The sequence below is a fragment of the Cyprinodon tularosa genome, unplaced genomic scaffold, assembly GCF_016077235.1.
Source record: "Cyprinodon tularosa strain WSP-4 unplaced genomic scaffold, ASM1607723v1 ctg54, whole genome shotgun sequence".
NCBI classification, from domain to species: Eukaryota; Metazoa; Chordata; class Actinopteri; order Cyprinodontiformes; family Cyprinodontidae; genus Cyprinodon; species Cyprinodon tularosa.
The window spans coordinates 360,799-388,129 of record NW_024039274.1 but is presented as its reverse complement, the minus strand read 5'-3'; the positions used below and the strand labels follow the sequence as shown (position 1 = coordinate 388,129).

At 42.1% G+C, this 27,331-nt stretch overlaps 2 protein-coding genes across 4 annotated transcripts in view; one reads left to right on the top strand and one right to left on the bottom strand.

Moving 5' to 3' along the window:
* The window catches only part of atrn (attractin), a 192,218-nt gene that overhangs the window by 84,710 nt on the left and 80,177 nt on the right, over nucleotides 1-27,331 (top strand). The window contains exons 22-25 of one of the 3 annotated variants that reach the window (XR_005282435.1): nucleotides 1,440-1,534; nucleotides 2,986-3,064; nucleotides 3,554-3,826; nucleotides 5,177-5,545. Coding sequence is in view for 1 of the 3 variants with exons in the window: in XM_038304648.1 (XP_038160576.1) it covers nucleotides 1,440-1,534; nucleotides 2,986-3,064; nucleotides 3,554-3,711; nucleotides 16,955-17,016 (394 nt within the window). In the remaining 2 variants the exon portion in view is untranslated. Of the gene's footprint in view, nucleotides 1-1,439; nucleotides 1,535-2,985; nucleotides 3,065-3,553; nucleotides 3,831-5,176; nucleotides 5,546-16,954; nucleotides 17,017-27,331 lie in introns of those variants that run through there. The other 2 variants (XR_005282434.1, XM_038304648.1) reach the window with 2 other exon arrangements.
* LOC119796212 (isocitrate dehydrogenase [NADP], mitochondrial-like) lies at nucleotides 23,557-25,296 on the bottom strand. Its single transcript, XM_038304661.1, has one exon. It carries the CDS (start codon nucleotides 25,236-25,238, stop codon nucleotides 23,880-23,882), a length of 1,359 nt encoding a protein of 452 aa, XP_038160589.1. The 5' UTR covers nucleotides 25,239-25,296; the 3' UTR covers nucleotides 23,557-23,879.

Sequence of the window (27,331 nt, the reverse complement as noted above, 5' to 3'; positions counted from 1 at the left end):
TCTATTAAAGCACACATAATATGGAGGGAATTTTGTTCAATTGTCTTTTTCCATTTTTTTCTCAAAACCTTTTATCATTTATTTTAAATATTTTGCATTTTAAATCTCATTTTTCAAATTTAGCTTTCTTTTCAAATCGTGTTCCACTGATCACATTTTCTTAACTTCAACCCAAGTTAACTCGCACATTGACCGATAAAGAATTGTTTTAATGTTCGTGCACACCGATAGAAATGTGTCTTCATGCAATCCATAAAGCTCGATCTGAAAGGGGGAAAATAAAAAATAGAATATGAAAATATAAATGTGTAAAGAAAAAAATATATATATATTTTTTAAACATGTTAAAAAAATATGGGAAGAAAAATTGTATTCACAAATGTTCTGGAAAATTTCAGTATATACATATAGTATGTTTTTTTGTTGCTACAATACTTCATCATTGTTCATCATTAAACAAAGAAGCAAAACTTGACAATATTTAAAGCCAAAGAAACATTTTCTAATAGGTAGGGATCAGCAACCTTTTTAAGTATCACTCATAGACTTACACTGAAATAAAGCTCTTTCATGCACTTCCCCTTTACCAACATTGCACCTCCATGTAGCAACCTCTTACGTTAGGTTTGTAAGTAAATGGATTCAGCCTGTTTCAAGTGAGCAGTTGACAGTGAGCTGAACAGCATACAGCACCAAACAAGTCTCCAGGATTCGTGTAAATACAAAATACTTGGACAGATAAAGTCTGTAGGAGAGAAGCCCCAACAGGAGGAGAAAGGCCAAGAAAATCATTTGATGCTGTAAGTTCACCATCTCTTGATGTTCTACAGTTTTAGATCATACTAATAATCTAAACAGCGTTGGACTATGTGCATCTGATAAACTACAGAGAGATGCAATCTTAAAAGTTGGAAACTGAGCTGCAGCTGCAAAGTTTGATCCAAAAAAGATTTTTTCCAGTGAGGATAGATATGTTTCTCACTGGTAATTGTTATTTTTCTTCAAAGGTTCGAGCCCGATGAGAGGCATCCTATATTTTTAGAAAACAGCAGCTGGTGTGGCTACATACTGACAAAGATAATAGGTTTTCCTGTGCGGGTCAATAAAGCCGAAGAGAGGCTGGAAAATTGAATTGTGGGGATCTAGATCACGAGGAAAAAAAGTCCCAAGAAATGTGTAAAACAACAAGGACGCCTTTAAGTTTTTTTTTTCAACCTTCAAACATCTGGCTGACTCATTGACATTGACTCTGTTGTCTGGGTGTAGTAATTGTTTCATGACCTTTATCACAGGGAGCACACGCACAGACACACACGATCCAGAAAAAAAGAAATGGAAATGGAGAAATAATGGGGATCATTTTCCACCCGGAGCATTGTCTGAAAGCATGTTACTGTGCGACCTTCAGACCAGACTTCTCTTTTTGTTTCTCCCTCCAGACACGCTCCTCATCGACTACCAGTTCACCTTCAGCCTGTCGCAGGAGGACGACCGCTACTACACCGCCATCAACTTTGTGGCCACACCTGACGAGGTTTGTCAGTCAGAAAACACCCCACTGTCACAGCAGCTGTCCGCTGCATAGGAATAAATAAATCCAGTTAATCACCTCAGGACGAGGATCATCATGCCACCAGCAGCTCTTTTCTCTTTGGCATCACCTGAAGTTCATCATTGAATGATGCAGAGCAGAAAATTGCTTTTTTTTTTAAAGGCTGTGAAATGAAGAATCTGAAAAGTGCAGCAGGCCATTGTGTTTCAATACCCCATGTTTCTTTTTGCAAAACAGTTGAGGCTCATTCAGATTTGGTGAAGGCTGTATCTTTAAATACTCACCTTGAACAAGATGATCTTAAATAATCATCTTATGAATGTTCTAAACTAAAAAGTGATGTCTTATTAGGAATGAATTCATCTTAGTCAGACTGATGTTTTCCCTGGAACAAAAGCTTGCCGAGCTTTTTATTCACCAGGAAAGTTAGATTAAAAAAAAGAAAACATCTGATTAAATATACCAGATTGCATTTCTCCCTTATCAAAGAACTAACCAAAGTGTTGCAAGTGCTGCATATTTGTAACCTTTAATTTATGATTTTAGGAAGTAATTGAAATGAAAAGCTTTTCCTTGCTTTTAATGAAACTGCAATTGGGAAAGAAATGTGGCATCTAAAACAAGTAAAGAAGAACTGCTATAAAAATCTATTCATTACATTTGGATTTTGTCAGAGAAAAATTGTCTATTCATAGAACAGAATATAAAAACGTACCAACAGCATTTCTAAATATATGTTGATCTAAGTGTAAGAGGCCATTTCCTTTAGTCATGCTGTGCTCACAAAAAGGCACCCAAAGCCTCATACTGAAAGCTGTGCTTTTTGAAGTCGGAGCATTTTTGACCCAACTTTTCTACCGAATTTGTTCAGACACTTCTGACGTTCTTCGCACTAGATGATGGGTACTGAGGTCAGGTATATCTGGATTAATTAGTTCATCTAATAAGAAAATACAGGATACAAAGGAACTGCCTGAAGTTCAGGGGGACGGGAAATGAAAGAGGATTTTACACATCCATGGGTTTTTACTATAATTTGGAGCAAGTTAAGTTCGGCAGGCCGGGTTAAAAAGTTTAACGGGCCATAGTTTACCCATGTGTGCTCTAAAGGCTTCAAGAAGAACTGCTCCAGGCGGTTGCACCTCTCGACACCCCTTGATGCACGTCCACCGTATATGTAAACCAGCTGCCCCTGACTCTATTAATACAGCCTTAATTACTTTGGGAGTTTGGATTTTATTGCTTTTGTCTAAACATCTGTAAATGTGCTTCTCCTGCCTCCCAAGTTTGTCTTCTTTGCTTTTTGATTTGTTACTGAATTAATTTTTCAGTAACCAAGTGCTTTGAGTTGATTATATGAAAATAATATTTTTTCCTTGATGGCTTTTGCTAATTTTTCCTTTTCTCAATTTCTGCTTCAACTCTCCCCGCAGCCAAGCCGTGATCTAGACATGTTTATCAATGCCTCCAAGAACTTCAATCTGAACATCACCTGGGCTACGAGTTTTACAGGTATGTTTGGTTTCATTTCATATTCTGTTTTAGAAAGAAAAATATTAGTTTGAGCTTTTATTAAGGTTAAAAACGAAACCATTTGGCGTTTTTCTTTGACTCTTATTTCAGGTTATTTCAGAAGATAATTGGTTATCATAAAATGTAGCCTTTGATTTCTGCAATGTAATATTTTCATATTCCACTTATGTAGGTTTGTTTTTGATCTGAGGTATTTTAATTTTAAGTATTGAACAGAAAGTAATTCGACAAGTAATTTAGTATAATTTTTGACAATTCTTTTTATGTTCTGCTTTTTAGCCATATTTTTGTCTTAAATCTTATATTTCTCGTAGTTGTCTCCAGTTTGTTTGGTGACTTTTCTGGCTTTTTTTTTTTCTCCTGCTGCATCCACTCTGAGTCAATGCATGAATGCCTCCCATTTCTTTCCGGTGTCTTATTTGCTTGTTGAACTGCTCCTTCTCTCTTTTTTGTCATTGTGTCCCTCAGCAGGCACCCAGACTGGAGAGGAGATTCCCATCGTCTCACGGAGCAACATCAAAGAGTTCAAAGAAAGCTTCTCCAACGAGAACTTTGATTTCCGAAACAGCCCAAACATAACATTTTTTGTCTACGTCAGCAACTTCACCTGGCCCATTAAGATCCAGGTGGGCTTCCATAGCCTTTCCTAAACACACGCTAGACTGTTGTTTGATTTCAGTGTTTATTTTATCCTCTTCACTAATCTTTGAGGTCAGTGTATATATATATATATATATATATATATATATATATATATATATATATATATATATATATATATATATATATATATATATATATATATATATATATATACACTATATTGCCAAAAGTATTTGCTCACCCATCCAAATTATTGGAATCAGGTGTTCCAATCACTTCCATGGCCACAGGTGTATAAATTCAAGCACCTAGGCATGCAGACTGTTTTTACAAACATTTGTGAAAGAATGGGTCGCTCTCAGGAGCTCAGTGAATTCCAGCGTGGAACTGTGATAGGATGCCACCTGTGCAACAAATCCAGTCGTGAAATTTCCTCGCTCCTAAATATTCCACAGTCAACTGTCAGCTGTATTATAAGAAAATGGAAGTGTTTGGGAACGACAGCAACTCAGCCACGAAGTGGTAGGCCACGTAAACTGACGGAGCGGGGTCAGCGGATACTGACGCGCATAGTGCGAAGAGGTCGCCAACTTTCTGCAGAGTCAATCACTACAGACCTCCAAACTTCATGTGGCCTTCAGATTAGCTCAAGAACAGTGCGCAGAGAGCTTCATGGAATGGGTTTCGATGGTCGAGCAGCTGCATCCAAGCCATACATCACCAAGTGCAATGCAAAGCGTCGGATGCGGTGGTGTAAAGCACGCCGCCACTGGACTCTAGAGCAGTGGAGACGCGTTCTCTGGAGTGACGAATCGCGCTTCTCCATCTGGCAATCTGATGGACGGGTCTGGGTTTGGCGGTTGCCAGGAGAACGGTACTTGTCTGACTGCATTGTGCCAAGTGTAAAGTTTGGTGGAGGGGGGATTATGGTGTGGGGTTGTTTTTCAGGAGCTGGGCTTGGCCCCTTAGTTCCAGTGAAAGGAACTCTGAATGCTTCAGCATACCAAGACATTTTGGACAATTCCATGCTCCCAACTTTGTGGGAACAGTTTGGAGCTGGCCCCTTCCTCTTCCAACATGACTGTGCACCAGTGCACAAAGCAAGGTCCATAAAGACATGGATGACAGAGTCTGGTGTGGATGAACTTGACTGGCCTGCACAGAGTCCTGACCTCAACCCGATAGAACACCTTTGGGATGAATTAGAGCGGAGACTGAGAGCCAGGCCTTCTCGTCCAACATCAGTGTGCGACCTCACAAATGCGCTTCTGGAAGAATGGTCAAAAATTCCCATAAACACACTCCTAAACCTTGTGGACAGCCTTCCCAGAAGAGTTGAAGCTGTTCTAGCTGCAAAGGGTGGACCGACGTCATATTGAACCCTATGGATTAGGAACGGGATGTCACTTAAGCTCATATGTGAGTCAAGGCAGGTGAGCAAATACTTTTGGCAATATAGTGTATATATATATATATATATACATATAAATATATATATATCGTCAAGTGTCTTAAGAGTCACCTGTGGCTCCAGAGCCCCAGGTTGCAAACCCCCGGTATATAACAGGGGTCTGTTGAGAAACAACAGGATTTTTAACTGATGAATTCGGGGTCACTTTATCAACAATTTTCTTTTTTTTATGTTTAAAAAACATATTGGCCTAACCCTACCTAATTATAACCATAGCAGTGGGAGAACCATTGATGGCTAACATGACATGGAGAAGGGTAAAAACTTTTATGAGCTTGACACCATTCAGTGGGGGCTGAAAAATACAATTCCCCTAAAGAGAATGTGTAAAGGGTTGGTGGAAACCTATAAAAGCATTAAAAGCAGCCGGCTGATTAATTTCTCCTTATGTTCGGTCTGTTCTTCCTCTACTTAGCTGAATTTTTGTGAGAAAAGGTTTTCCAAAAAGGCGTTACAGCTCTTTGACCACAAAAGACTCTTAGAGGAGAATAAGACAGAGGCAGAAGCTAAATGTAAAGCAGACCCTCGTTATGAGGCATCCTACTCTTACAGAAAACACGCCCATAGTATGAACTCCACTGCTGTTTCTCAAGCCCCAACAGATCCGCTTTTGGCTGAGATATAAAATCAGTATCAGCTGTAACCAGTTTACTAAAGATGAAAAAGTTAAGGTGGAGCCGCTTGTATGGGGAGACTGAGAAATGGAACTATTGAAACTGACGTTGGGTTAATTTGCTTTTATATATATATTTACATCCTGAACAGACAAATATGAAGATGTTGGGGTCACAAGTTTTCATTTTAATCAGTTTTAGAGGTTTAATTTTCTGAGGTCAGATTGAGCCCAAAGATAACAAATTTTGGTGTTTAGTCCTGTTTCTCTCCGAGACATTACTATGGACTCTGACCTACTGGATGTGTTCCTTTCCATCCCTTTGGCATGAAACTGGCTCAGAGTCAATCCCAGTAGGAGGCTGCTCATGCAGTCTGGTTCTGCTGGAGGTTTCTTACTGTTTAAAGGAGTTTTTTTTCCCTCCTCACTGTCACTGCATGCTTGCTTGTTGTTTTCATCTCAAACAGCAAGCTGACAACATCACACTACATGACAAAGTAGAAAGCACAGACCTTTTTTAAAGCCTCTTCATGCCATTGAAGAGCAGAAATCATGTATTTTCTGGAGTTTTTCCAGAATCTGTTGATAGTGGTGATATTTATTGGCCAAATCACAGGATGTCTCTAGATGTTGACATTTGTGAACCCTCTCTAGTAGGAGCTGCTGCTCGCTTGCCTTGTTTTCTGCATGGATCCGTTCAAGTTTTGTATAAGTTATGAGCATACTGAAGTAGGCTGGCACATGTCGACATACGGCATGTATGCTAGCCTATGCTCATACATGGGCCATAAGTTACAGGTAAGTTATTTGAGTGTTGACATAGGTTAAGTCTAAGTTACTCATAAGTTGTGGTGTCTAGCTTATCCGAAACCTATGAGTAACTTGTGCATAACTTATGTGTAACTGATGAAGAACTTATCTCCAACGTATATCAATGTATTGAACGTGTTCTAGATGACCGCTGAACGTGTTTCTAACTTACAGCTACTGTATAATGGTGTATTGGCAGCATTTTAGAAGATTCTGGGACGTCAGGCATATGCTGGCTAAATCGTCAAGGTGCAACAGCGCCATTACCTAAGCTGCCACGGCAGGAAAGTAAAACAGAAAGGGATCCACTTAGTTACACAATAAAAATTAAATCAAATAAGTGCATTTTTTCTTAAAATTAGTGCATTTTTTCTTGAATTGAGCAGGTAAGTGTGACACTTTGCCAATGGAATAAGACAATTTAGACTTAAAATGAGAAACAACTACAGCAGTCTCTTATTTCAATGGCATGTTATCTAATTATCTTATTTTAAGGGTAAAAATACTCATTCCATTGGCAGATAATCTTAATTACCTGCTGAAATTAATGGTAAATACATTATTTATTTAAACTTAACATCTGCTGCAGTGTTTTTGTTGTATTTCTATAATTCGTCATCATCTAGACTTGACAGACAGATGAACGTAGAACCAGGACGGGGTCGGCCCTCCGTTCTTCAGTTTGAAAAACAGTGTTTATCCCAGATAAGGCTAAGCCTCACTGCTTAAAGCTGTAATAAAATATGAATGTATGTTGCCCTAAAAAACTGGACTCTAACTCTGACCACTTGCTGTGTTATCTACGTTACGAATATCTTTGTTTTTCATAGTGCCTGTTGTATTTGTTATGATCTGGACGTGTTCAAACTCATGAGGCTCTGCTTTGTCAGAGCAGCCTGGGGATGTAGGTAAACTGAACGGAGATAAGAAGTTTCCTATTTCGCTGACCAGGAGCATTTTTAGCGTTGTCGTTTTTACTTCCTGGCAGCTGAGGTGAATAAAACACTTTGTCTACTGTCCCTGGAGCTGGCAGTGAGTCTTAATATGGCTCAGCTACATTCATTGCTGAGTCTAGAAAACCAGTCTGATGCAGATGTTGGAGAGAAAACAGTTCTCCTGAGTTCTGGAGCTGTTTTGCTGTTTATTAGACCCTGTGTTTGCTGCAATATCAAAGGTGCCCTGTTTAATTCAGCGGTTTATTGTTCACCTTATACCTATACAGGTATGAAGCAGAAGTACAGCACTGTAACTCTGGAGATGCACCAATCTGCTGATATTCAATTGATGGCCAAGTAGCAGATAAATTAATATTTCCTTTGCAATGGAAAAAAAGGAGAAGCCTAAAATGAGGTTAGAAGACACTGTACTGTAGATTTACTTTCGTGTATTCAGGATGAAGAAAGTTTATCCCAATAAATTCCCAACATTTCTCGATGGACTCCCGTTTAATTTAAAAGAAGGTTTTTGTGCCCCCTCCAAACAATCTTGATAGTTAAACAAAGGAAACTCAACTACAACGAAGTGTTTTACAGTAAAATAAACTACAATTGCCTTTCAATCACTAAATTGTAATTTTTTTTTTCATTAACAGAATTCACCATTGCCTTCAAATATATATATATATTTTTAAACCTCTCATTGAGAGAGGTTTAAAAATATGTCCGAGTGGACCATGTTCCGTTCCTCCATTGTTGAGGCGGCTCATCTGAGCTGCGGCCGCAAGGTTGTCGGTGCCTGTCGTGGCGGCAACCCTCGAACCCGTTGGTGGACACCTCCGGTGAGGGATGCTGTCAGGTTGAAGAAGGAGGCCTATCGGGCCTTTTTGGCCTGTGGGACTCCGGAATCAGCTGATGGGTACCGGCGGGCGAAGCGGCATGCGGCTCGGATGGTTGCTGAGGCAAAAACTCGGGTGTGGGAGGAGTTTGGAGAGGCCATGGAGAAAGACTTCCGCACGGCTCCGAAGCGATTCTGGTCCGCCATCCGGCGTCTCAGGAGGGGGAAGCGGTGCAGCACCAACACTGTTTATAGTGGGGATGGTGTGCTGCTGACCTCGACTCGGGACGTTGTGGGTCGGTGGGCGGAATACTTCGAAGACCTCCTCAATCCCACCAACATGTCTTCCATTGAGGAAGCTGGGCCTGGGGACTCTGGACTGAGCTCTCCAATCTCTGTGGGCGAGGTCGCCGAGGTGGTTAAAAAGCTCCTCGGTGGCAGGGCCCCGGGGGTGGATGAGATCCGCCCGGAGTTCCTGAAGGTCCTGGATGTTGTAGGGTTGTGTTGGCTGACACGACTCTTCAACATTGCATGGACATCGGGGGCAGTTCCCCTGGATTGGCAGACTGGGGTGGTGGTCCCCCTATTCAAAAAGGGGGACCAGAGGGTGTGCTCCAATTGCAGGGGAGTCACACTCTTAAGCCTCCCTGGCAAGGTCTATTCGGGGGTGCTGGAGAGGAGGGTCCGTCGGATAGTCGAACCTCGGATTCAGGAAGAGCAGTGTGGTTTCCGTCCTGGTCGTGGAACGCTGGACCAGCTCTACACCCTCAGCAGGGTCCTGGAGGGTGCATGGAAGTTCGCCCAACCAGTCTACATGTGCTTTGTGGACTTGGAGAAGGCGTTCGACCGTGTCCCTCGGGGGGCCCTGTGGGGGGTTCTCCGGGAGTACGGGGTGCCGGGCCCTTTGATACGGGCTGTCAGGTCCCTGTATGACCGGTGTCAGAGTCTGGTTCGCATTGCCGGCAGTAAGTCGGGCTCGTTTCCAGTGAGAGTTGGACTCCGCCAGGGCTGCCCTTTGTCACCGATTCTGTTCATTACCTTCATGGACAGAATTTCTAGGCGCAGCCAAGGTGTTGAGGGGATCCGTTTTGGTGGCCTTAGGATTGCGTCTCTGCTTTTTGCAGATGATGTGGTCCTATTGGCTTCATCAGGTCGTGAACTGCAGCTCTCGCTGGATCGGTTCGCAGCCGAGTGTGAAGCGGCCGGGATGGGGATCAGTGCCTCCAAATCCGAGGCGATGGTCTTGAGCCGGAAAAGGGTAGAGTGCCTTCTCCGGGCCAGGGGGGGTGTCCTGCCCCAAGTGGAGGAGTTTAAGTATCTTGGGATCTTGTTCACGAATGAGGGAAGAAGGGAGCGGGAGGTCGACAGGCGGATTGGTGCAGCGTCTGCCGTGAAGCGGGCGCTGTACCGGTCCGTCGTGGTGAAGAGAGAGCTGAGTCAAAAAGCGAAGCTCTCGATTTACCGGTCGATCTACGTTCCTACCCTCATCTATGGTCATGAACTTTGGGTCATGACCGAAAGAACAAGATCGCGGATACAAGCGGCCGAAATGGGTTTCCTCCGTAGGGTGGCTGGGCTCTCCCTTAGAGATAGGGTGAGAAGCTCGGTCATCCGGGAGGGACTCGGAGTAGAGCCGCTGCTCCTCCACGTCGAGAGGAGCCAGTTGAGGTGGCTTGGGCATCTGTTTAGGATGCCTCCTGGACGCCTCCCTGGTGAGGTGTTCCAGGTACGTCCCACCGGGGGGAGGCCCCGGGGAAGACCCAGGACACGCTGGAGAGACTATGTTTCTCGGCTGGCCTGGGAACTCCTTGGGGTTCCTCCTGAAGAGCTGGAAGAAGTGGCTGGGGAGAGGGAAGTCTGGGCCTCCCTTCTTAAGCTGCTGCCCCCGCGACCCGACCCCGGATAAGCGGAGGAAGATGGATGGATGGATGGATGGATGGATGGACCTCTCTTTAAATATACTAGGGGAGTGTTGGCCTAGTGGTCAGAGCAATGCGCTTGTGCTCTGAGAGGGTAGCAGGTACCCTGTTTGATCCCAACAGCCAGCACACTGGTTCCCTGAGCAAAGATCCTTAACCCCACACTACTCCCTGGGCACTGCAATTAAATTACATGTATTTACCCTTCATTTGAGTAGGTAAATGAGGTAGCTTGCTAATGGAATGAGCATTTTTATTCTTAAAATAAGGTAATTTGATATCATGCAATTGAAATAAGATAATACAATTGCGTTTTCTTATTTTAAATGTAAATAGTCTTGTTCTTTTGGCAAAAAGGCTCTTTTACCTCCTCAATCCAAGAAGAAATGCACTTATTTTAAGAGAAAATGACTTATCTAGATTCCGATTTTTTTCCAGTGCACTTAGGAGATCAATAAAGTTCTATAAAGTTCTTTTTCTATTTCTATAATTGTTCCTTTCACTCAGTTCAAATCTGCGATCCCCCCCCCTGTATTTACATTGAACCCCCCATAAGGGTGCCCCACCCTCTTTGGGAACCCCTGTACTAACATTTACCCAAAGTCCCACTAATGATGTGATAACGGCCATTACAAGCTGCACCTTGGCCTTGGCCTTTCTGTAACCATTCCTCAGGGTTTCTCTACAGCCTGAGGAAAAATAATCTGACTTTCTGCATCTCAACAAACTCATACCTTGAAAAGTGTGAGTTTATTTTAACATAGTGTGGGAAAACCTGGACATTTGATTAGTAAAGTTCTGGTCGTGAGGAGGGTTTCAAAGCTTAGTCCTCAGATTCATCCTGAAGTCGACATCAGAGCTTCTGTAATGATTTAAATTAGCTTTAAAGATACAAAACATCTGAACATTTGAAGGTAAATATTAAAAGCTTGGATTGAATCAGAGCTGTAGTCCTGTTGTTCACTCCTCTTTTTACTGAGAGGACGTCTGTCCTGCGTGAATGAATGTCCCAGCAGGCTGATGTGGTGTAGTAGGAGAATGAGGAGATCCCTGCCATCTTCCACCCTGAGCGGCTTTCTGACTGGTCACACTATGGAGACGCCATCCCCCTGCCCTCTCTTAGTTTATAGGGGAAAAAAAAAACTACCAATCCTGCCTCCATGCTCAGCTTTGTGAGGGATTTGGGTTTTTTCTCAGCTCCAGTCCAGCTGCTGCTAGCTAGCCTCCCATCGAAGCACAACAGCCAGCTGAGCCAAGTTAAGAGAGCGTTTCCTCCTCTTATCCGGAGCTGATCCACCTCATCATCCATCCTGCTGAGTGGGATCATGTAGGAGTTCACCCGTCTTCTTGAAACTTAAGAGCGCAGGTCAGCTGCTTTGCACTTGAGGAGTTTTTAGAGGTAAAACTCTTCCTCCTCCTCGGCTGCTGCTAATCTCAAACCTCTTTCACTGTTTACTAACAGCCCTTCATCTCCTTTTTTTCCTTCCCTTTTTGTGCTTCTCTCGCCTTCAGTGATCTGCTGCAGTTTGTGCTGCTGGATTTAGTGTGTCTAATCGTAGGTGGTGGGTCCTCCGGTGTTGGCAGGCGCAGATCGGAGCCCTGAAAAACTCCTCATAAGCAGCGAACTGCGAAGGAGCGAGGGCAAAGTGGAATGTTAAGTTGAAACACATGCTGCATTCAGAGATGGCCGCGGGTGGGAGCTAAGCTCACTCTGCAGGCCTCAGGGGGGGGGGGGGGGGGGGGGGGGGGGGGGGCTGCACAGAAGTCTCTCTCTGCTTACTGTCCTCACACCTCTGCTGTTAGCTTTCACCTGCTCGGAAGTCGCTAGAACTCTTTTCACGGCTCGTGTTTAATCAGATTTGTGACCAAACCACCCGAGAGGTCCATTAATCAGTAGCATTTATCTACCAGTCTGGAGCTCGGATTGAAGCATGAAATTGAGCAGGTCGGATCATGAAAGCAAAATGAGTTACAGTGAAAGAGTTCCCGTTCCCATGTTTCTTTTGTCTCCCCCCTCGATGGAGAATAGATCCAAAATGCAATGATGTTTGTAATTAAACACAAATCCCAGACTAATTACATTAAGGAGCTGTGATCTTAGTGAACATGGCCTGATATGGTAGAGATTAGATCCGCCTCTAATTTGACACCCTGCTGTGCTGGAGTAGTAGCTGCAACTATCAGCTGCCTGGGCTGCTCCCAGATCATTGTGGAGCCATGGAGCGTTTATCTGGGCCGCTAGTTGCCGCCTGCTGGTCACAGCAGTCTGAGAGGAGAGGTAGCAGGAGTTCAGATCTTTATTACCTGTGCAGCAGGGGAACTGCAAACTTAACCACAACTTGAAGAAAAAAGCAAACTTTTTTAGTTAGGAATGGATTAAGATTTATATAAAAAAGGGAAAATACGAAAAACAGAGATGCACTGATCAGGTTATGTCTGCATCCAGTTTACAGATTTGGTAAAAACTTTGACCTGCTGATAAAAGCCGAGCAGTTTGACATAAAGTTAAAGCTAATGACAGTCTTTTTTCATTGCGGTTTGCAGGCTTAGAAATACTAAAACCGCAACACCTATTTATAGATAAAGGCCGTCCTCTTCCACAGCTTTGTGATTTCCTAACAGTTGTCAAAGTTTTCAAATGCAGGATCTTCCATATCAGAACAATGTGAAAGGTTAAAAAAACAAACAAACACTCTACACCCCATGTCATCGGACATGGGGTGTAGAGTGTGACGCTCTATCTGTCCACCTCTTCTCTCCTGCTGCTTTTCCCAGTTTTGCACCTTGGGAGCACCAGCCAGTCGTTGAACTGGCTCCATCATCCATGGAAGTCAGCAGAGTCAGCATCCTCCTCTGCCACAGTCTCATAAATGGCGTTTTCACACCTGTACCTTTAGGTTGAGCTAAATTTAGATTCTCTTAAATTTGATCCATTTTGGGTCAGTATGAAAGCACAATCGGACTTTAATTCTCCAAACTACTGCGGCCTGAAAATGTGGTCACAGTTCGGCTCCAACTGAAATCTGCACTCTAGTTGATGTCTGAAAACAACCATATTCTGCTGTAAAACATTGATTCAAATTACTACACATTATGTGGATTGCTATTAGTTTTCAAAACGCATAGGATGGAAGGTTTGATTCGGAGCTGCCAGCTTTTTTCTAGGGAACCAAACCTGGAAATCACAGTAGCGCTTCCTAGTGGCTAAAAGTTGCAATGTTGCCTTAAGCCCAGAAGTCCAGCTGGCTGTCCTGGTCCAGGCTTAAAACCATTTTTGCTGTTTAATCATGATAAATCCGGCACAGCAACATCTGTAATATTGCTTAAATTAGGAAAAATATACTTTTATGTGTTACTTGCAGTGAAGTAAAAAAAGTTTGGCTCACCTGATATTTTAATCGAAAATTATATTAAATTATATTAGAATTATGACCCTTCCTTCCTTCCTTCCTTCCTTCCTTCCTTCCTTCCTTCCTTCCTTCCTTCCTTCCTTCCTTCCTTCCTTCCTTCCTTCCTTCCTTCCTTCCTTCCTTCCTTCCTTCCTTCCTTCCTTCCTTCCTTCCTTCCTTCCTTCCTTCCTTATAAACAATTAAAAATAACCCCTGAAACAAATAAATAGGAGTCTATTTACTGGGTTTATTCTAAAGAAAGAAAAAAGATACATCAGCCATGTCACAAGTTGAGTTTCCACAGATCCTCCTAATGTAGAACCTCTTGGGTCGCTCCCCATTGATGCTGTCACAGTCTCTCAAAGCTCCAACATAGACGAAGGAGCCGTTAGAGGCAATTAAAATAATATTGACTCATTATCTTCCTCATACCCTGCAGCAGTCCAGCATTTGTGAGCCCCTAAAGAACACGTCTCTGCTGGGCAGAGAAGCAACCCTCAGGGATTGGTGATCATCTGTTTAACATGGCTGACACTCAAGATCAGCAGCAACAGTAGCTGTTCTCAGATGTGTTGTCAGGGATGACCTGTTTCACAGGTGCTGTTGGTGGCCTTTGAAGGCATTTTCCTTCATTAGGTGTGTAGTTGTCTAAGGTGACAGCTGTGGTTTTAAATTAAACTATAAGTAAAAGAGTGGATTTTCTAGAAGACAAACGTTTTGCTCAGACAGGGTATCTTTTAAGTTTTGATCCCCTTCTGGTTCCAGTTGTGTCATTTCAGTCTCCTTTTGTCTTTCAGCCCCTGTTTCATCAGCTAATAACTTTCGATGACCTGCTCTGTCTCTGCCTTTCTTTCCTTTATAACTTGATGTCTCGGAGGTCAGCTGATATTTTCATAAGTTGTCATCATCTTTTCAGAAAGTTCTCAATGAGGCCAGCGACACCTCTGAACCTATTCTCAGTGATCACCAGTTTAGAGGAACATAGTCTGAGGGTTATAAGCTCTTCAGGGATTCAAATATGTCCGATTACACGAGTGTGCAAAATCTGCCCCCTTCAGAAAAACCCTCATGGAAAGAAAAACGTCTCAATGTTTGAAATCACTTTTTGTTCATTTAGAGGATGAACCAAAATGAAGGAAAAGCCCCTTTCTTCCTGCTGGTCTTCTCCCTTCCTCCCCATGCATAGGATTTCTGTGTTAATCTGAAGAATAACAAGCATCACTGGTCCAAGGTTTATTTGGGATCACAGACCTGAGTTCTCAGGCAGCAGAAGCAGCAGTACCTCCTGTGACACCAGAGAGGGGCAGTGTTGTGTCACCAGAGGTTTCAACGTTCGTTTTGAGGCTTTTTGAGGTGAAGGTGGGAGGTTGTGGGAGGATGAGTGGAGTGGGGAGGCAAAAACGACACTGCATGCGTTGCCCGTGGCAACGTTGATTAAGACAGGATGTCATCGGAGCAGGGCCACTTGTGATGATTATATAGAGAATATTTCTGCCCACGTATGCAGGAAGGAAGTTTCTTCATTGATTCATTAATGGTTTTATTTTCTCAGACAGGCCGCGGTTGTGAGGCAGCGATGCCGGCTCGTCGTCTTGTTGACATGTGGGATTTGGGAGCATCAGATAAACTGACTTGGCACCTTGGGCAGCTGTACTGGAGAAGTTTGGGGAAAAGAAACAGGCTTCGTAGCAACACTGCAAAAAGTTATTGACACACGGCCGCAGCTTTGAAAGATAAACACTGTCGTCACTTCTGGATTCTGAGAACATAATCTAGCTGTTTCTAGTTCATCATACATTTCTCTGAATGACTGATTCTTCCATTTATGCTTCTGTGTTGCATTGAATTGCATCAGACTATGAAATAAATTTTGATCAGCCTTAGAAAAACAGAGTTATAAATACAAATGCATGTTTTAATTGGTTATTTATTAATCTAAAAAGGCTATTGAAACCAACAGTACCTAAAGTAAATGTACTATCAATTGTGGCATCAAGTCTTTTTTAATTTTTGACCTATGTATCAGAGTCCTAGTTCCATTCTTAGTTTGGACAGAAAGCTGATGTGGTTTTGCTTTATTGTTTGGAATCTGACCTGCTGGCATCTGATAGAAGGACGTCCTTCTTCAGGTTTGTCCCCTAAAAAGCAGAATTAATGGTTTTCTGTTAAGATTCCTTTGATCATTTGAATTTAAACAATTCTGATCCTTTATTTTTGTTCCTGTTTGATTTTCGATTTAGATTCTTTTAAGAGAAAGGATCATAAAAGTTAATTGGTTACATTTTAGAAAGTATTTAAATATCTAACCTATAAACTCCAATGACTTTTCTTTTCTTCCACTGTCTGTCTAATACAGTTTTGTTTACGTGATGTCGAGCTAGATGGTCAGAACAGGCAGATAGAGATTGAAGTGATTTTCCTTCCATCAATAACACGTAGACCTCAGCGCAGGTATCTGTTAAAAGGTAATGAACAAGAATAAAAAGGCTGTGCGCTCTCTGCAGAAACTTTTCTATGATCGCAGGGGGGGAACAGATCCCCTCAGGGAACCTACCTAATCACAACACCGGGGCAGGGGGGCGAAGCTGACTCTTTCATCCTGGGTCCGGCAGTGTTTAATCATGTTAGCCGTGCGTCGTCCCTTGCATATGATCCCGTTGTGCTGCACGTAGCCGACTTATCAGGTCTTTTGTATCTTTGAATACTGCCGTCCAAACAGACGGCTACATGGACGCTCCTGCAGATTTTTCTTCACTGGTATTTGGCCACTTGTTCAAGACAGTTAGTAGGAGCTCTCACCTACAGATAGACTTTTTTTGTTGTAATTTTGAATTCCTTTAGATGGGGATGTGATGTCTTACTGACTGGTGTCTTATTGCCTACTTCCTGTTGCCAGACAGGTTCTGTTAATGGTTTCTTCATTCTACAGGTGTGGTAGCCCACTGCTTGGAAAAATTAACTCTGCTTAATGAAAGCAGAATTGAAATTAAGCAAAATTAATTCATAATTTACTTTCTCATATCGGGAAAGGGTGCTTTGATAAAGGAAATCATGAACACGAAACCTATCTGTATTTAATTAGTTTATAAAAGTCTGATAAAATGGTTTTTCAAAATGTCAGCAATGCAGAAACAGGAAGAGGTTTGTTTGCAGCAGCACTCTGGGTACAAGGTCACCCACATTCCTGCAGGCTGTGTGTTCTGCTGCATAATGCTGACCTTTCACAGTAAAATCCTCCTTGTTCTAGCAGATTTCTAACAGTTTTTTTTTTCTATTTTCCTTTCTAAACAGATTGCCTTCTCCCAGCACAGCAACTTTATGGACTTGGTGCAGTTCTTCGTCACGTTCTTCAGGTGAGCAGCACATCCGGCACACAAAGTCTGGAGACTGATTGGCATACTTTCCCCTCACTGACCGGCTGGGGATTTTCTGCACTCTATCCAGCTTTAAGAAGCTTGGGAGAAAATTCCAGCTGCGTTTTAGTCGGCCACTTTCAGATAAGATCTGTTCAAGGCACAACATCTTTTCTGAAAATCTTAATCCACCCCACGGAGCAGACCTCCTCCTTCCTTCCTTTCTGCATCCACTTGTTGAGTCCACTTCTCTCTGACGGTTGGTACCCTAACCTGAGGAGTTAAACTGACTGGTCTTTAAAATAAGTTTTATTGTTATCATGTTTTCTTATTTGGATTACCTCATTATATATCTTAGATGCATATTGTGTGGTTAAAGGTACAAGGTATTTTACATTTTTAAATGTATACTCCAGAGTAACTCAATCTGGTTACATATAGAGTTTTTCTAAAACATTGATGTTGTCTTGGTTTTTTATTTGGTGTTTTACACTTTGCTTTTGCTCAATTTGGTTGTGAAAAAAGCCCTTTGTGTTTATTTATGATAGCAGCAAATAAAAGCACAAGGAAGCTCCCCCAGACATCAATAGAAACCTTTTCATCAGGCGGTAGTCCAGAGAGCAAAATGGAGGAGAAACTAGCAAGGTGTGTCTGATTTGTATTGATCCTTGATATAACTGGTCCGGCTCTCCCTGGCAAACTCTTAAAATTTTGCATACGGAGCCAAAAATACACATTGAAACCTTTTCTGTGAAAATGAAGCTCTTTCACAAGCCTAAACTCCAAGCTGTGCCTACGACCTGAGGGTTTTATGCGTCCGCACAGCTTCTTCATCCCAGCAGGACTGCTGCTAACACTTGCTTCATTGCATGGGAAAGATGTATATGAGATTCACCAACTCAGCCAGACAGAGAAGACCATGAATCCAAATACAATCTGGATGCACAAACACGAGAAGCGAAATAATTGTAAATGTTAAAAATCCATAGGAGCTGTTTGGTCTGGAACCATGTTTATCCGTGTGTGATCAGTGGAAGGCAGAAAGATGGCGACACATGGTGGTGGCAGGATCATGCTTGGATGCCTTTCATTGAGTAGAAACGTGGTAATTAACTTTATTTGCGCTGTAGCCGTACGTCTCACCCAGGAACACATGGGCATGTGTCAGTGGGAAGCTGGAATCGGATCCACAGCGGCTTCACTTTGTGCCATTAAGGAAGCTGCTAATAGATGACTGGTCATTTCAGCCGAGCTTAGCTGGACAGGCTCAGAGTTGGGGCTGTTTTAGGCTTTTGTTAAATCAAAAAACAAAACAATAAACTGAGTTTTTTGGTGATTAAAAGCTTAATGATTAAATTATGAATGCATTGTATAAATACGTTTCCAAAACAGCAGTTTAGCCCCACTGACCAACCCAGGAGTCTCTATCTGAACACAAAGATCCCAGCAGGTAGAGTGTTTAACGGCCTCCTCACTGCTGCAGCAGGAAACGCTGCTGATGGCAGTAGAAAGATTGAAATGAAAGCTGTGAGGTTGTTCACCTCTGTGGAACCGACTGCGAGTCAGGAGCTCCCCCCATCCCCCTCAGAACTGCATACTGCTGCTTTTTAGCAACATAGAAATGGTTGTTTTTGCAGGTTTGTTGCAAGTTTTTTGTAGTTCGCTGATGGCAAACATATCAGTCCGGACAGATTGGATATAATGAATGGCCTTGTTTCACAGGAGGTCTGAAAAGCTGCACGTGTTGTTGGGTGGCCTGGATTCTACATCAGAAGGAATTGCTGTAATGTGTTATTGATTTAAAAAATGAACTGTGTGTTTGGTGCACAGAAGTGTCCGCCTTGTGGCTGGCTGCATGTGTGGGATCTCTCTGGAGTCTCCCAGAAGTGTTTGTCTCTGCAGCCCAGAAGAGAATCACAGTCATTGTTTCCTAAACACAGCCTACATAAACAAGGCCTGTTTCATTATGGAAAAATATATATTTTTTATTATGCAGAGGTTCAATCACTTGCTAAAGTATCCATATCTGTCTTATATTCATATTCTGGGAATCATCAAACAGTACTTCATCTAGAACTGAGAGGAAATGGAAAGTTCATCTACAGTTGCTACAGCTTTACATATTCAGCACTCCCTTAACAATGATCCCCAAAATTAAATAGATGGGACAAGAATTCCCTCTACACTTGAAGATGCCATCCCTGCTGTGATACATGGTGATGGCAGCATAATACTGAGGGGTAAGCATTGTTTACAGCAGCTGCTTTGGAATCTGATCAGAGCTTTAGAGGACGGGTTCCAAAGAGGAGGGTCAGGATCCATTGGGAGGTCATGAGAGACCAGTTGGGGGTCCTGAAAAGATTTTTTACAATTGTTAGTATGTAAGACCCTGAGGTTTATGAAATAAATTAATGATTATTCCATTAAATAAGTGGATATTAAATTTATTTATTTAAATATAAAATGCAAAATATAATTATAAAATGTAAAAGAAAATTAATAAATGTCCTAAATAAATGATCAGGATGTGATTTAAAATGATTAAAAAGTAAATGTCTTTTTATGTATTTAAATTTGAATCCAATTACTTTACTCTGTATATAGAAATCCATTCAGAGTAGAATAACTCTGTTTGTCTCCAGTCTGTATCTGTTATTTTTGGCTCTCAGGCTGAAACATTTAAGAAACGGACCTTAAACAGTTATAATGGTTGGTGATTGGTTATAATGGCAGGACTCCGTCACTGGATACTGATGCAGGAACACAGCTGATATCGGCCTAAAATATTGGCCGGCTGATGAATCGGTCCATCTCTAGTGGTGAATCACAAACCGTGGAAAAGTTTAAATGATGTGAATCGTTTAGCAAACACCTCATCTTTAACCTTACTTCTTCCTGAATAGAAATCATTTAAGTTATGTGACCTACAGCTCCCTCTGTCACTCGGCTCTGGTTTGCCCCCACCCCGCCATGACACTAGACTATTTACTCAGTAGGCAGATTGAAGCGTTTTGTCAGCCATTGTTGTGTGTTGGAAGCAGATTTGAAAGCAGTCCTCTAGATCCTTCCACCTCACACATCTTTTATCTCCCGTATTTCCTTCCTGTTCTTCCATCTCTTGCTTCTCACTTTTGTGTCGTATCTCCCATCTCCTTTCATCTCCACTTATCCTTTTTCATTCTGTTTCCCCCTCTTTCCTTTTCTGAACCCCCAACCTGCCACTCCCCCTGACTTGCTCTTAATCCCACAGCAGGTTCTTTTTTTATTTCTTCTGTCGGCTGCCACTGATTCAGCTCCGATGAGTAGAGACCTAAAGTTAGCAAAGCTCGTCCCCGTTTGCCTCTGCTTCTTTGGTCGCTGTGTTGCGGGGGTGGTGAGGGATGCTAATTAACGTGAAAATTGTTTGCTCATATTTGCTGCGACGTTCTCTGTTTCCTAATCTTGCTTTCTCACCGTGAGCTCCGGTTGTGCGTGTGCTGCTCTCCCCTGCGGGGACAGATGAAGGTGGGGCCATCCTGTTATCTGCAGCACCAGCACAAACTCTCTCTCTCTTTTTCTCCTCCAGCCGCAAAACAGATGCACTAAACATCCACGTTAACATGGCACAGATGCATTCACATATTCACACCCAGCTGTCCGGCAGCTTCTTACCTCAGCTCTGCAGTGTTTAAAACACCGCTTTATACAGCGAGGAACCTAAAACTCTAACAGATCTGGGGATTTTCTTGTGAACATTTCACAAAGTGAATTGTATCTTGTTGTTTTATTTAGGGCAATAAAAAAAGAAGCCTTGGGGAATCATGAAACATCTTCAACTGAATAGTCAGAAATGCTGTAAAAATGTTTCCTAAGCATTTTCTCTCTTCCCACCGGTTCAGTCTCAAATTAAAAAACATGATTGCTAACGCAAGCACGCTTTGAAGTAATAAGTGACCTGAATGACAAATTTCTTTGCAGCCCAGTCAATCATCAGTCCAGACTGATGATTGAGGGAAATGCAATGTTTCTAACAATGCATCCCTTCAATGCAAGGGCGTAGGTTTGATTTGAACTTTGGTAGGGACACTATTGGTCTGGTGTCATTGGTGCTATGCAATATGCATGCCCTTTTTTTATGGTCGATGTGAGCATCCGTACTGATAAGAGGAATTCATTGTTAAAAGAGAAAAGCAACATTTTGCTCCATTAATAAAAATGTTATAAGCTCTACACCAGGGCTCTTCAACGTTTTCCAGGCCAAGGACCCCAAACTGATGACAAGATGGAGCGGGGGCCCCCTAATTATATATATTGTATGAAATTGTTTTATATCAAACTGGTCCTATAGTCACTCTATTACAGATGGAGTAATGTAACTAAAGTAATCCCTCCCTGGGATTATTACAGTATTTCTGATTCCTGGTTGATGGGACAGGTGTTGTGAATGAAACGGTGCCCAGCTTGAAAGAGCTCCTGTGTGTCGCTGAATGTGAGCATTGATGACTGAAAGACATCTTCTGCTTCCATTTATCTGTTTACTACAGTCTGTTGGATTCATGTTAATGTGGATTTAAAGAAATTTCAATTCAGGAGGGAATATAAAAAAAAAATAATAATAATCAACCAAAAGTTTCGCAACCCCCATGCAGTACCTCCACGGACCCCCTAGGGGTCACGGACCCCCTGTTGAAGACCTCTGCTCTACACTCATTAGATGCTGTTTATCAATGTTTGAAGCATCACCGGCTCTGATGAATGTGGAATTAGGACTATTTTCCACTTTGAAAACGGTTTCATTTGAACGACTAAGAGAGAAGGTAAATACAGTTAGGCAAGGCAAGGCAAGGCAAATTTATTTGTATAGCACAATTCAGTACAAAGACAATGCAAAGTGCTTTACATGATTAAAATACAGGAAGATAAAACATTGAATCAAAGCAAGTAGGAAAAAATAAAAAACAAATAAAATAAAAAATGCAGAAACAAAAAAGAATATTAAAAACAGTTGGATTAAAGAAAACATGTTTTTGTTGAATTGTTTAACTGGAACAGTCGAAGGCAATCCTAAACAAATGTGTTTTTAGTCTTGATTTAAAGGAACTCAGGCTTTCCGCACTTTTACAGTTTTCTGGAAGTTTGTTCCAGATAAGTGGAGCATAGGAACTAAATGCTGCTTCTCCATATTTAGTTCTGGTTCTAGGTATGCAGAGCAGGCTGGAGCCAGAAGACCTGAGTGGTCTGGAGGGTTGATACACTGATAGCAAGTCTGTGATGTATTTAGGTGCTAAGCCATTCAGAGATTTATAGACTAACAGAAGTATTTTAAAGTCTATTCTCTGAGATACAGGGAGCCAGTGTAAGGACTTTAGAACTGGGGTGATGTGCTCTACTTTCTTAGTCTTAGTGAGGACACGGGCAGCAGCGTTCTGGATCAGCTGCAGCTGTCTGATCCACTTTTTAGGCAGACCTGTGAAAACACCGTTGCAGTAATCGATTCGACTAAAAATAAACGCATGGATTAGTTTTTCCAGATCATGCTGAGACATTAGTCCTTTAATCCTGGAAATGTTCTTCAGGTGATAGAAAGCCGACCTTGTAATTGTCTTTAAATGCTTTTGGAGGTTCAAGTCTGAATCCAGCACTACACCTAGACTTCGGGCCTGATCAGTGGTTACTAGCTGAAGCGACTGAAGCTGTGTGCTAACTTTAGATCTCTCCTCTATTGGTCCAAAGATTATTACTTCAGTTTTGTTTTTATTCAGTTGAAGAAAATTATGGCACATCCAGGCATTGATTTCTTCTAAGCATTTCCTCAGTGCTTGAATTGGTTCATAGTCACCTGGTGACATGGTGATGTAAAGCTGTGTGTCGTCTGCATAGTTATGGTAGCTGATGTTGTTGTTTTTTATTAACTGAGCAAGAGGGAGCATGTAGATATTGAATAGGAGGGGACCCAGAATGGACCCTTGGGGAACCCCACATGTGATTTTTGTCATCTCTGATGTAAAGTTGCCTACTGACACAAAAAAGTCCCTGTCCTTTAGGTATGATTTAAACCAGTTGAGAGCTGTACCAGAGAGGCCGACCCAGTTTTCCAGGCGCTCTAACAGGATGGAGTGATCGACAGTATCGAATGCTGCACTGAGGTCCAATAGTACCAGCACTGTGGTTCTTCCGCAGTCTGTATTTATACGGATGTCATTAAACACCTTGATAAGGGCAGTCTCTGTACTGTGGTGAGCACGGAAACCTGACTGGAACACGTCAAAGCGGCTGGTCATATCTAAGAAAGTGTTTAACTGTTGAAACACTGCTTTTTCAATAATCTTACTGATAAAGGGGAGGTTTGATATGGGCCTGTAGTTCTGGAGTAGTAGTTTGTCTAAACTGTTCTTTTTCAGCAGTGGTTTGATATTTGCTGTTTTTAGGGACTGCGGGAAAACACCTGACAGAAGGGACGTGTTTATTATCTGTGTCAAATCAGATGCTATGACAGGTAAAACTTTCTTAAAGAAAGCTGTGGGTAGAACATCAAGGCAGCAGGAGGAGGAACTTAGCTGCTGTTTTTTTTATCGGTCAAACAAGATTTATTGGCAAGCATGTCTGACAGTCTTCGATCCTGCTCCAGGCATAACACAGCACTGAGTACATTACACATTACAAAAATAAAACTTGCACATTATGGGTCAGGTGTTTATGGGGTCATCAGATGGAAAGACGACTTGTGTCATTTCATTGTCTATAAGAACACTATTTAATCCTACAGTGTATGCTCTCTCAGGTAAAACGCAAGTGGATTTGTTGACCTTTCAAGTTAAAAATGAGGTACAAAAACTTAAGAGTGACATTGCCACCTCCTGGCTCTTATTGTCGTTTCAAGTCCTTCACTTGCCGAGGGCCTTTTCCAGATTTTTCTTGATGGCGTCGAGGAAGTCTGTAGTATTCACATAGTGCTCATTCAGCTTCACATTGGAGAGGCCGTGGATGCAGCCTGCAAGGTCCTTGGTCATGACGCCGCTCTCGACGGTTTCAACACACACCCTCTCTAGCGTCTGGGAAAACTTTATGAGGTCGGGGTTGCCATCAAGTTTTCCACGATGCTCCAAGCCTCTCGTCCAGGCGAAGATGCTGGCGATGGGGTTTGTGCTGGTAGGTCTCCCCTTCTGGTGCTCGCGATAGTGCCTGGTCACTGTGCCGTGGGCTGCCTCAGCCTCAATAGTCTTGCCATCAGGACAGACAAGGACCGATGTCATCAGCCCAAGAGAGCCAAAGCCCTGTGCAAGAATATCAGACTGAACATCTCCATCATAGTTCTTGCAAGCCCAAACAAATGCTCCTGAAGACTTAAGCACTTGGGCAACCATGTCATCAATAAGCCTGTGCTCATACCAGATCTTCAGTTTATCAAACTCTGGTTTGTAATGCTTTTCAAAGATGTCCTGGAAGATGTCTTTAAACCTGCCATCATAGGCTTTCAGAATGGTGTTCTTTGTGCTCATGTAGAGAGGCCACTTCTTGCCAATGGCATACTGGAAACAGCTGTGTGCAAACCCTGTGATAGACTCGTCTGTGTTGTACATGCCCATTCCACAGCCACCAGCTGGGAAGTCATAGACCTCCCATTCCTTGCCTGCACTTCCATCAGTGGGCGTAAAGACCATCTTGAACTTGCCAGGCTGATCCACAACAAAGTCTGTTGCTCTGTACTGGTCACCAAAGGCATGTCTGCCAATAGTGATGGGCTGCGTCCAACCAGGAACAAGCCTGGGAATGTTCTGGCAGATGATTGGCTCACGAAACACGGTGCCGCCCAGGATGTTCCTGATGGTTCCATTGGGACTCTTCCACATCTTCTTTAGGCCAAACTCTTCCACTCTGGCTTCATCCGGTGTGATGGTGGCACATTTAACCGCCACGTTGTATTTCTTGGTGGCGAGGGCGGAGTCGATGGTGACCTGGTCATCAGTCTGGTCGCGGTACGGAAGACCCAAATCATAATACTTCAGCTCTACATCGACATTTGAGAGGATGAGCTTCTCTTTGATGAACTCCCAGATGATCCTGGTCATCTCATCTCCATCCATCTCAACCACCGGGTTGGCCACTTTGATGCGCTTGTCAGCATAGTTTCTTTGTTGCAAAGTCTGGCAATTTGCAGCCGGAGCAAGCACTGCGGGATTTCTGGAGAAAGCCGCACCGGCCGACCTTGAAAGGGTGCTGAGGACTTTCAGATATCCAGCCATGTTTTCTTTCTCGGGCCAGAAACACTTCAGCGATCGACACTCGGAGAAACTCAGAGAGAAGTATTTTCTTTTGAAGATACAGAATTGTGCAGAGTTAAACCCCACTCTAATATTTTTACCTACCTTGCTCTCTCTGTAATAAGTAAAATAATACTTTCATTAAAATATTAACTTCACTATAAAAGTTCATCATCTGGGCTGTAGTTACTCTGTGTCGCCCATTTCATGTATTTTATCTGGGGCTGAAAAAAATGAATCATATTAATTGATTATTTCAATAATCGTCAACTAATTTAGTGATTCATCATTAACTGGAGTATAGAGACTTTAAAACATACAGTAATATAAATGTAAAATGTGCCTTTCCCCACAGAGCAACCCACTTAGATCAGTTATTATATCAAAATTGTAAAAATAAAAACAAAAAAATGAAAACAGTAATATCAACTAAATATCGGTAAAAAGGAAACCCTCACATTTTCTTTTTTAGTTGGCTGTGGCTAAGAATCAGAAATGTTGATGCTTACAGCCTTTATTTGCCCATTTTTCCATCAGTCTTCAGAACTCCTGGCTGACTCAGAATATTTCGTTTTATAAAAGAAAAAAAAAGGTTTTTGTTTTTTAGTGTACATGATATTCATTTTTTATATTTGGGACTAGTTTTGTAGCCTAATATTAATTGGAGTAACCGCGGCATTCTAGTGTGAATAAATTTTCAATGTTGTGCTCCAAGCACACGCGGACTAGAAAACAGCTTTCATTTGAAGCCAATGAACCTCAATGTCACAAAATACCTTACAGTGAAATTTTAGTAAAAAAAAACACAATCCAGAAACAGTTCAGTCAGTGTAACAAATACAGTATAAAATAATACAGACGTTCTTATCATAACAAGTAGAAAAAATGCACAAAAACCTTAAAGAAATCTGTGCACAGCAGAGTTCAGAGTGATTATTGCTTTTAGAAGGAAGCTGCGTTTGTAGCTTTTGTTAAATGTTCTTTAAATTAGGATTTCTTCGAGGAATAAATAATGCCAGACCCTTTCATACAGTGTAATGACAATAAAAGTTGGGGAAAAAAAGCCAGCCCCTCTCCAACTTATCCATCCCAAAACCTTGCATATGTTTCTCTGATTGAGGCATCAAAGTAACAGAACCTAAGAGTGCCTGAACTATTGTTCCAGAACAATCACTGCATGTTGGCCCAGCGTGTTTACTCACTGAAACTGGGATTTAACCTTGTAATAGTTGGTGCTGCGCTGAAGCCTGATGGCCCAGAAAATGTTTCATCCCCTGAGAGTGGAGTTCCACATCTGTGCTGCTAATATTAAAATAACTCTGCACTGAGGACCTCTGTTTTTTTTTTGTCGGTGCTTGACAGCTCCTATAGTACATGCCTTGAGTTGACACCACTGTGTTGTGGTTTTAGCAGTCATTCTCATTGTGATGCATCAGCGTTGCAGGCTGTCAGTTTGATCTGTTCATTAATATTGTTTGGTTAAAAAGGGGGGGGGGGGGGAGTAAAAGCTTCGATCTTTATCTGCTATCCTTATCAGGTTACTGACATGCTTTGGGCACCTTCAATGAAAACAGACTGAGGAGGGATTTGCACTTTGAGATCAATTATTAAAACCCAGCAGGCATTTAAATCTGCAGCCTTTTACTGCGGCTTTGTAAAACGACTTGTGCATTTGGTTTTTCCACAGTAGGAAGATGTCATTTGGTTCTAGATGAGTCCTTTAGAGCGGCAACCAGTCAGCTGCCCAGCCCATACCCCAGTCAGGGTTGCCGTGTGGGTGGCTGAGAATCATTGATATTAATGAGTCATGCCTCTGCCATCAAGAATACTTAAATTCACCCTTCAGATATTTCAATCTCCATGGAGAAAAAAGCCTGTATGGGGTTTTTTTCCGTTACAGTTATTTAGCTCATCATTTTGCAGCATTTTCATACTTTTGTATATTCCAATGTGCACACAGTGAGGGGAACAGCAGTTTGTTTCTAATCTTCAGTTTTTGTTAAATTATGCACTAATGGGGACAATTTTAGGTATTACCAATTTAAAACTTAATTAAAGACTGAGTTGATTTTTTT

Excerpts from the sequence above, each read along its gene's own strand:
- LOC119796212 (XM_038304661.1), bottom strand. The coding sequence starts at position 25,238 with ATGGCTGGATATCTGAAAGTCCTCAGCACCCTTTCAAGGTCGGCCGGT.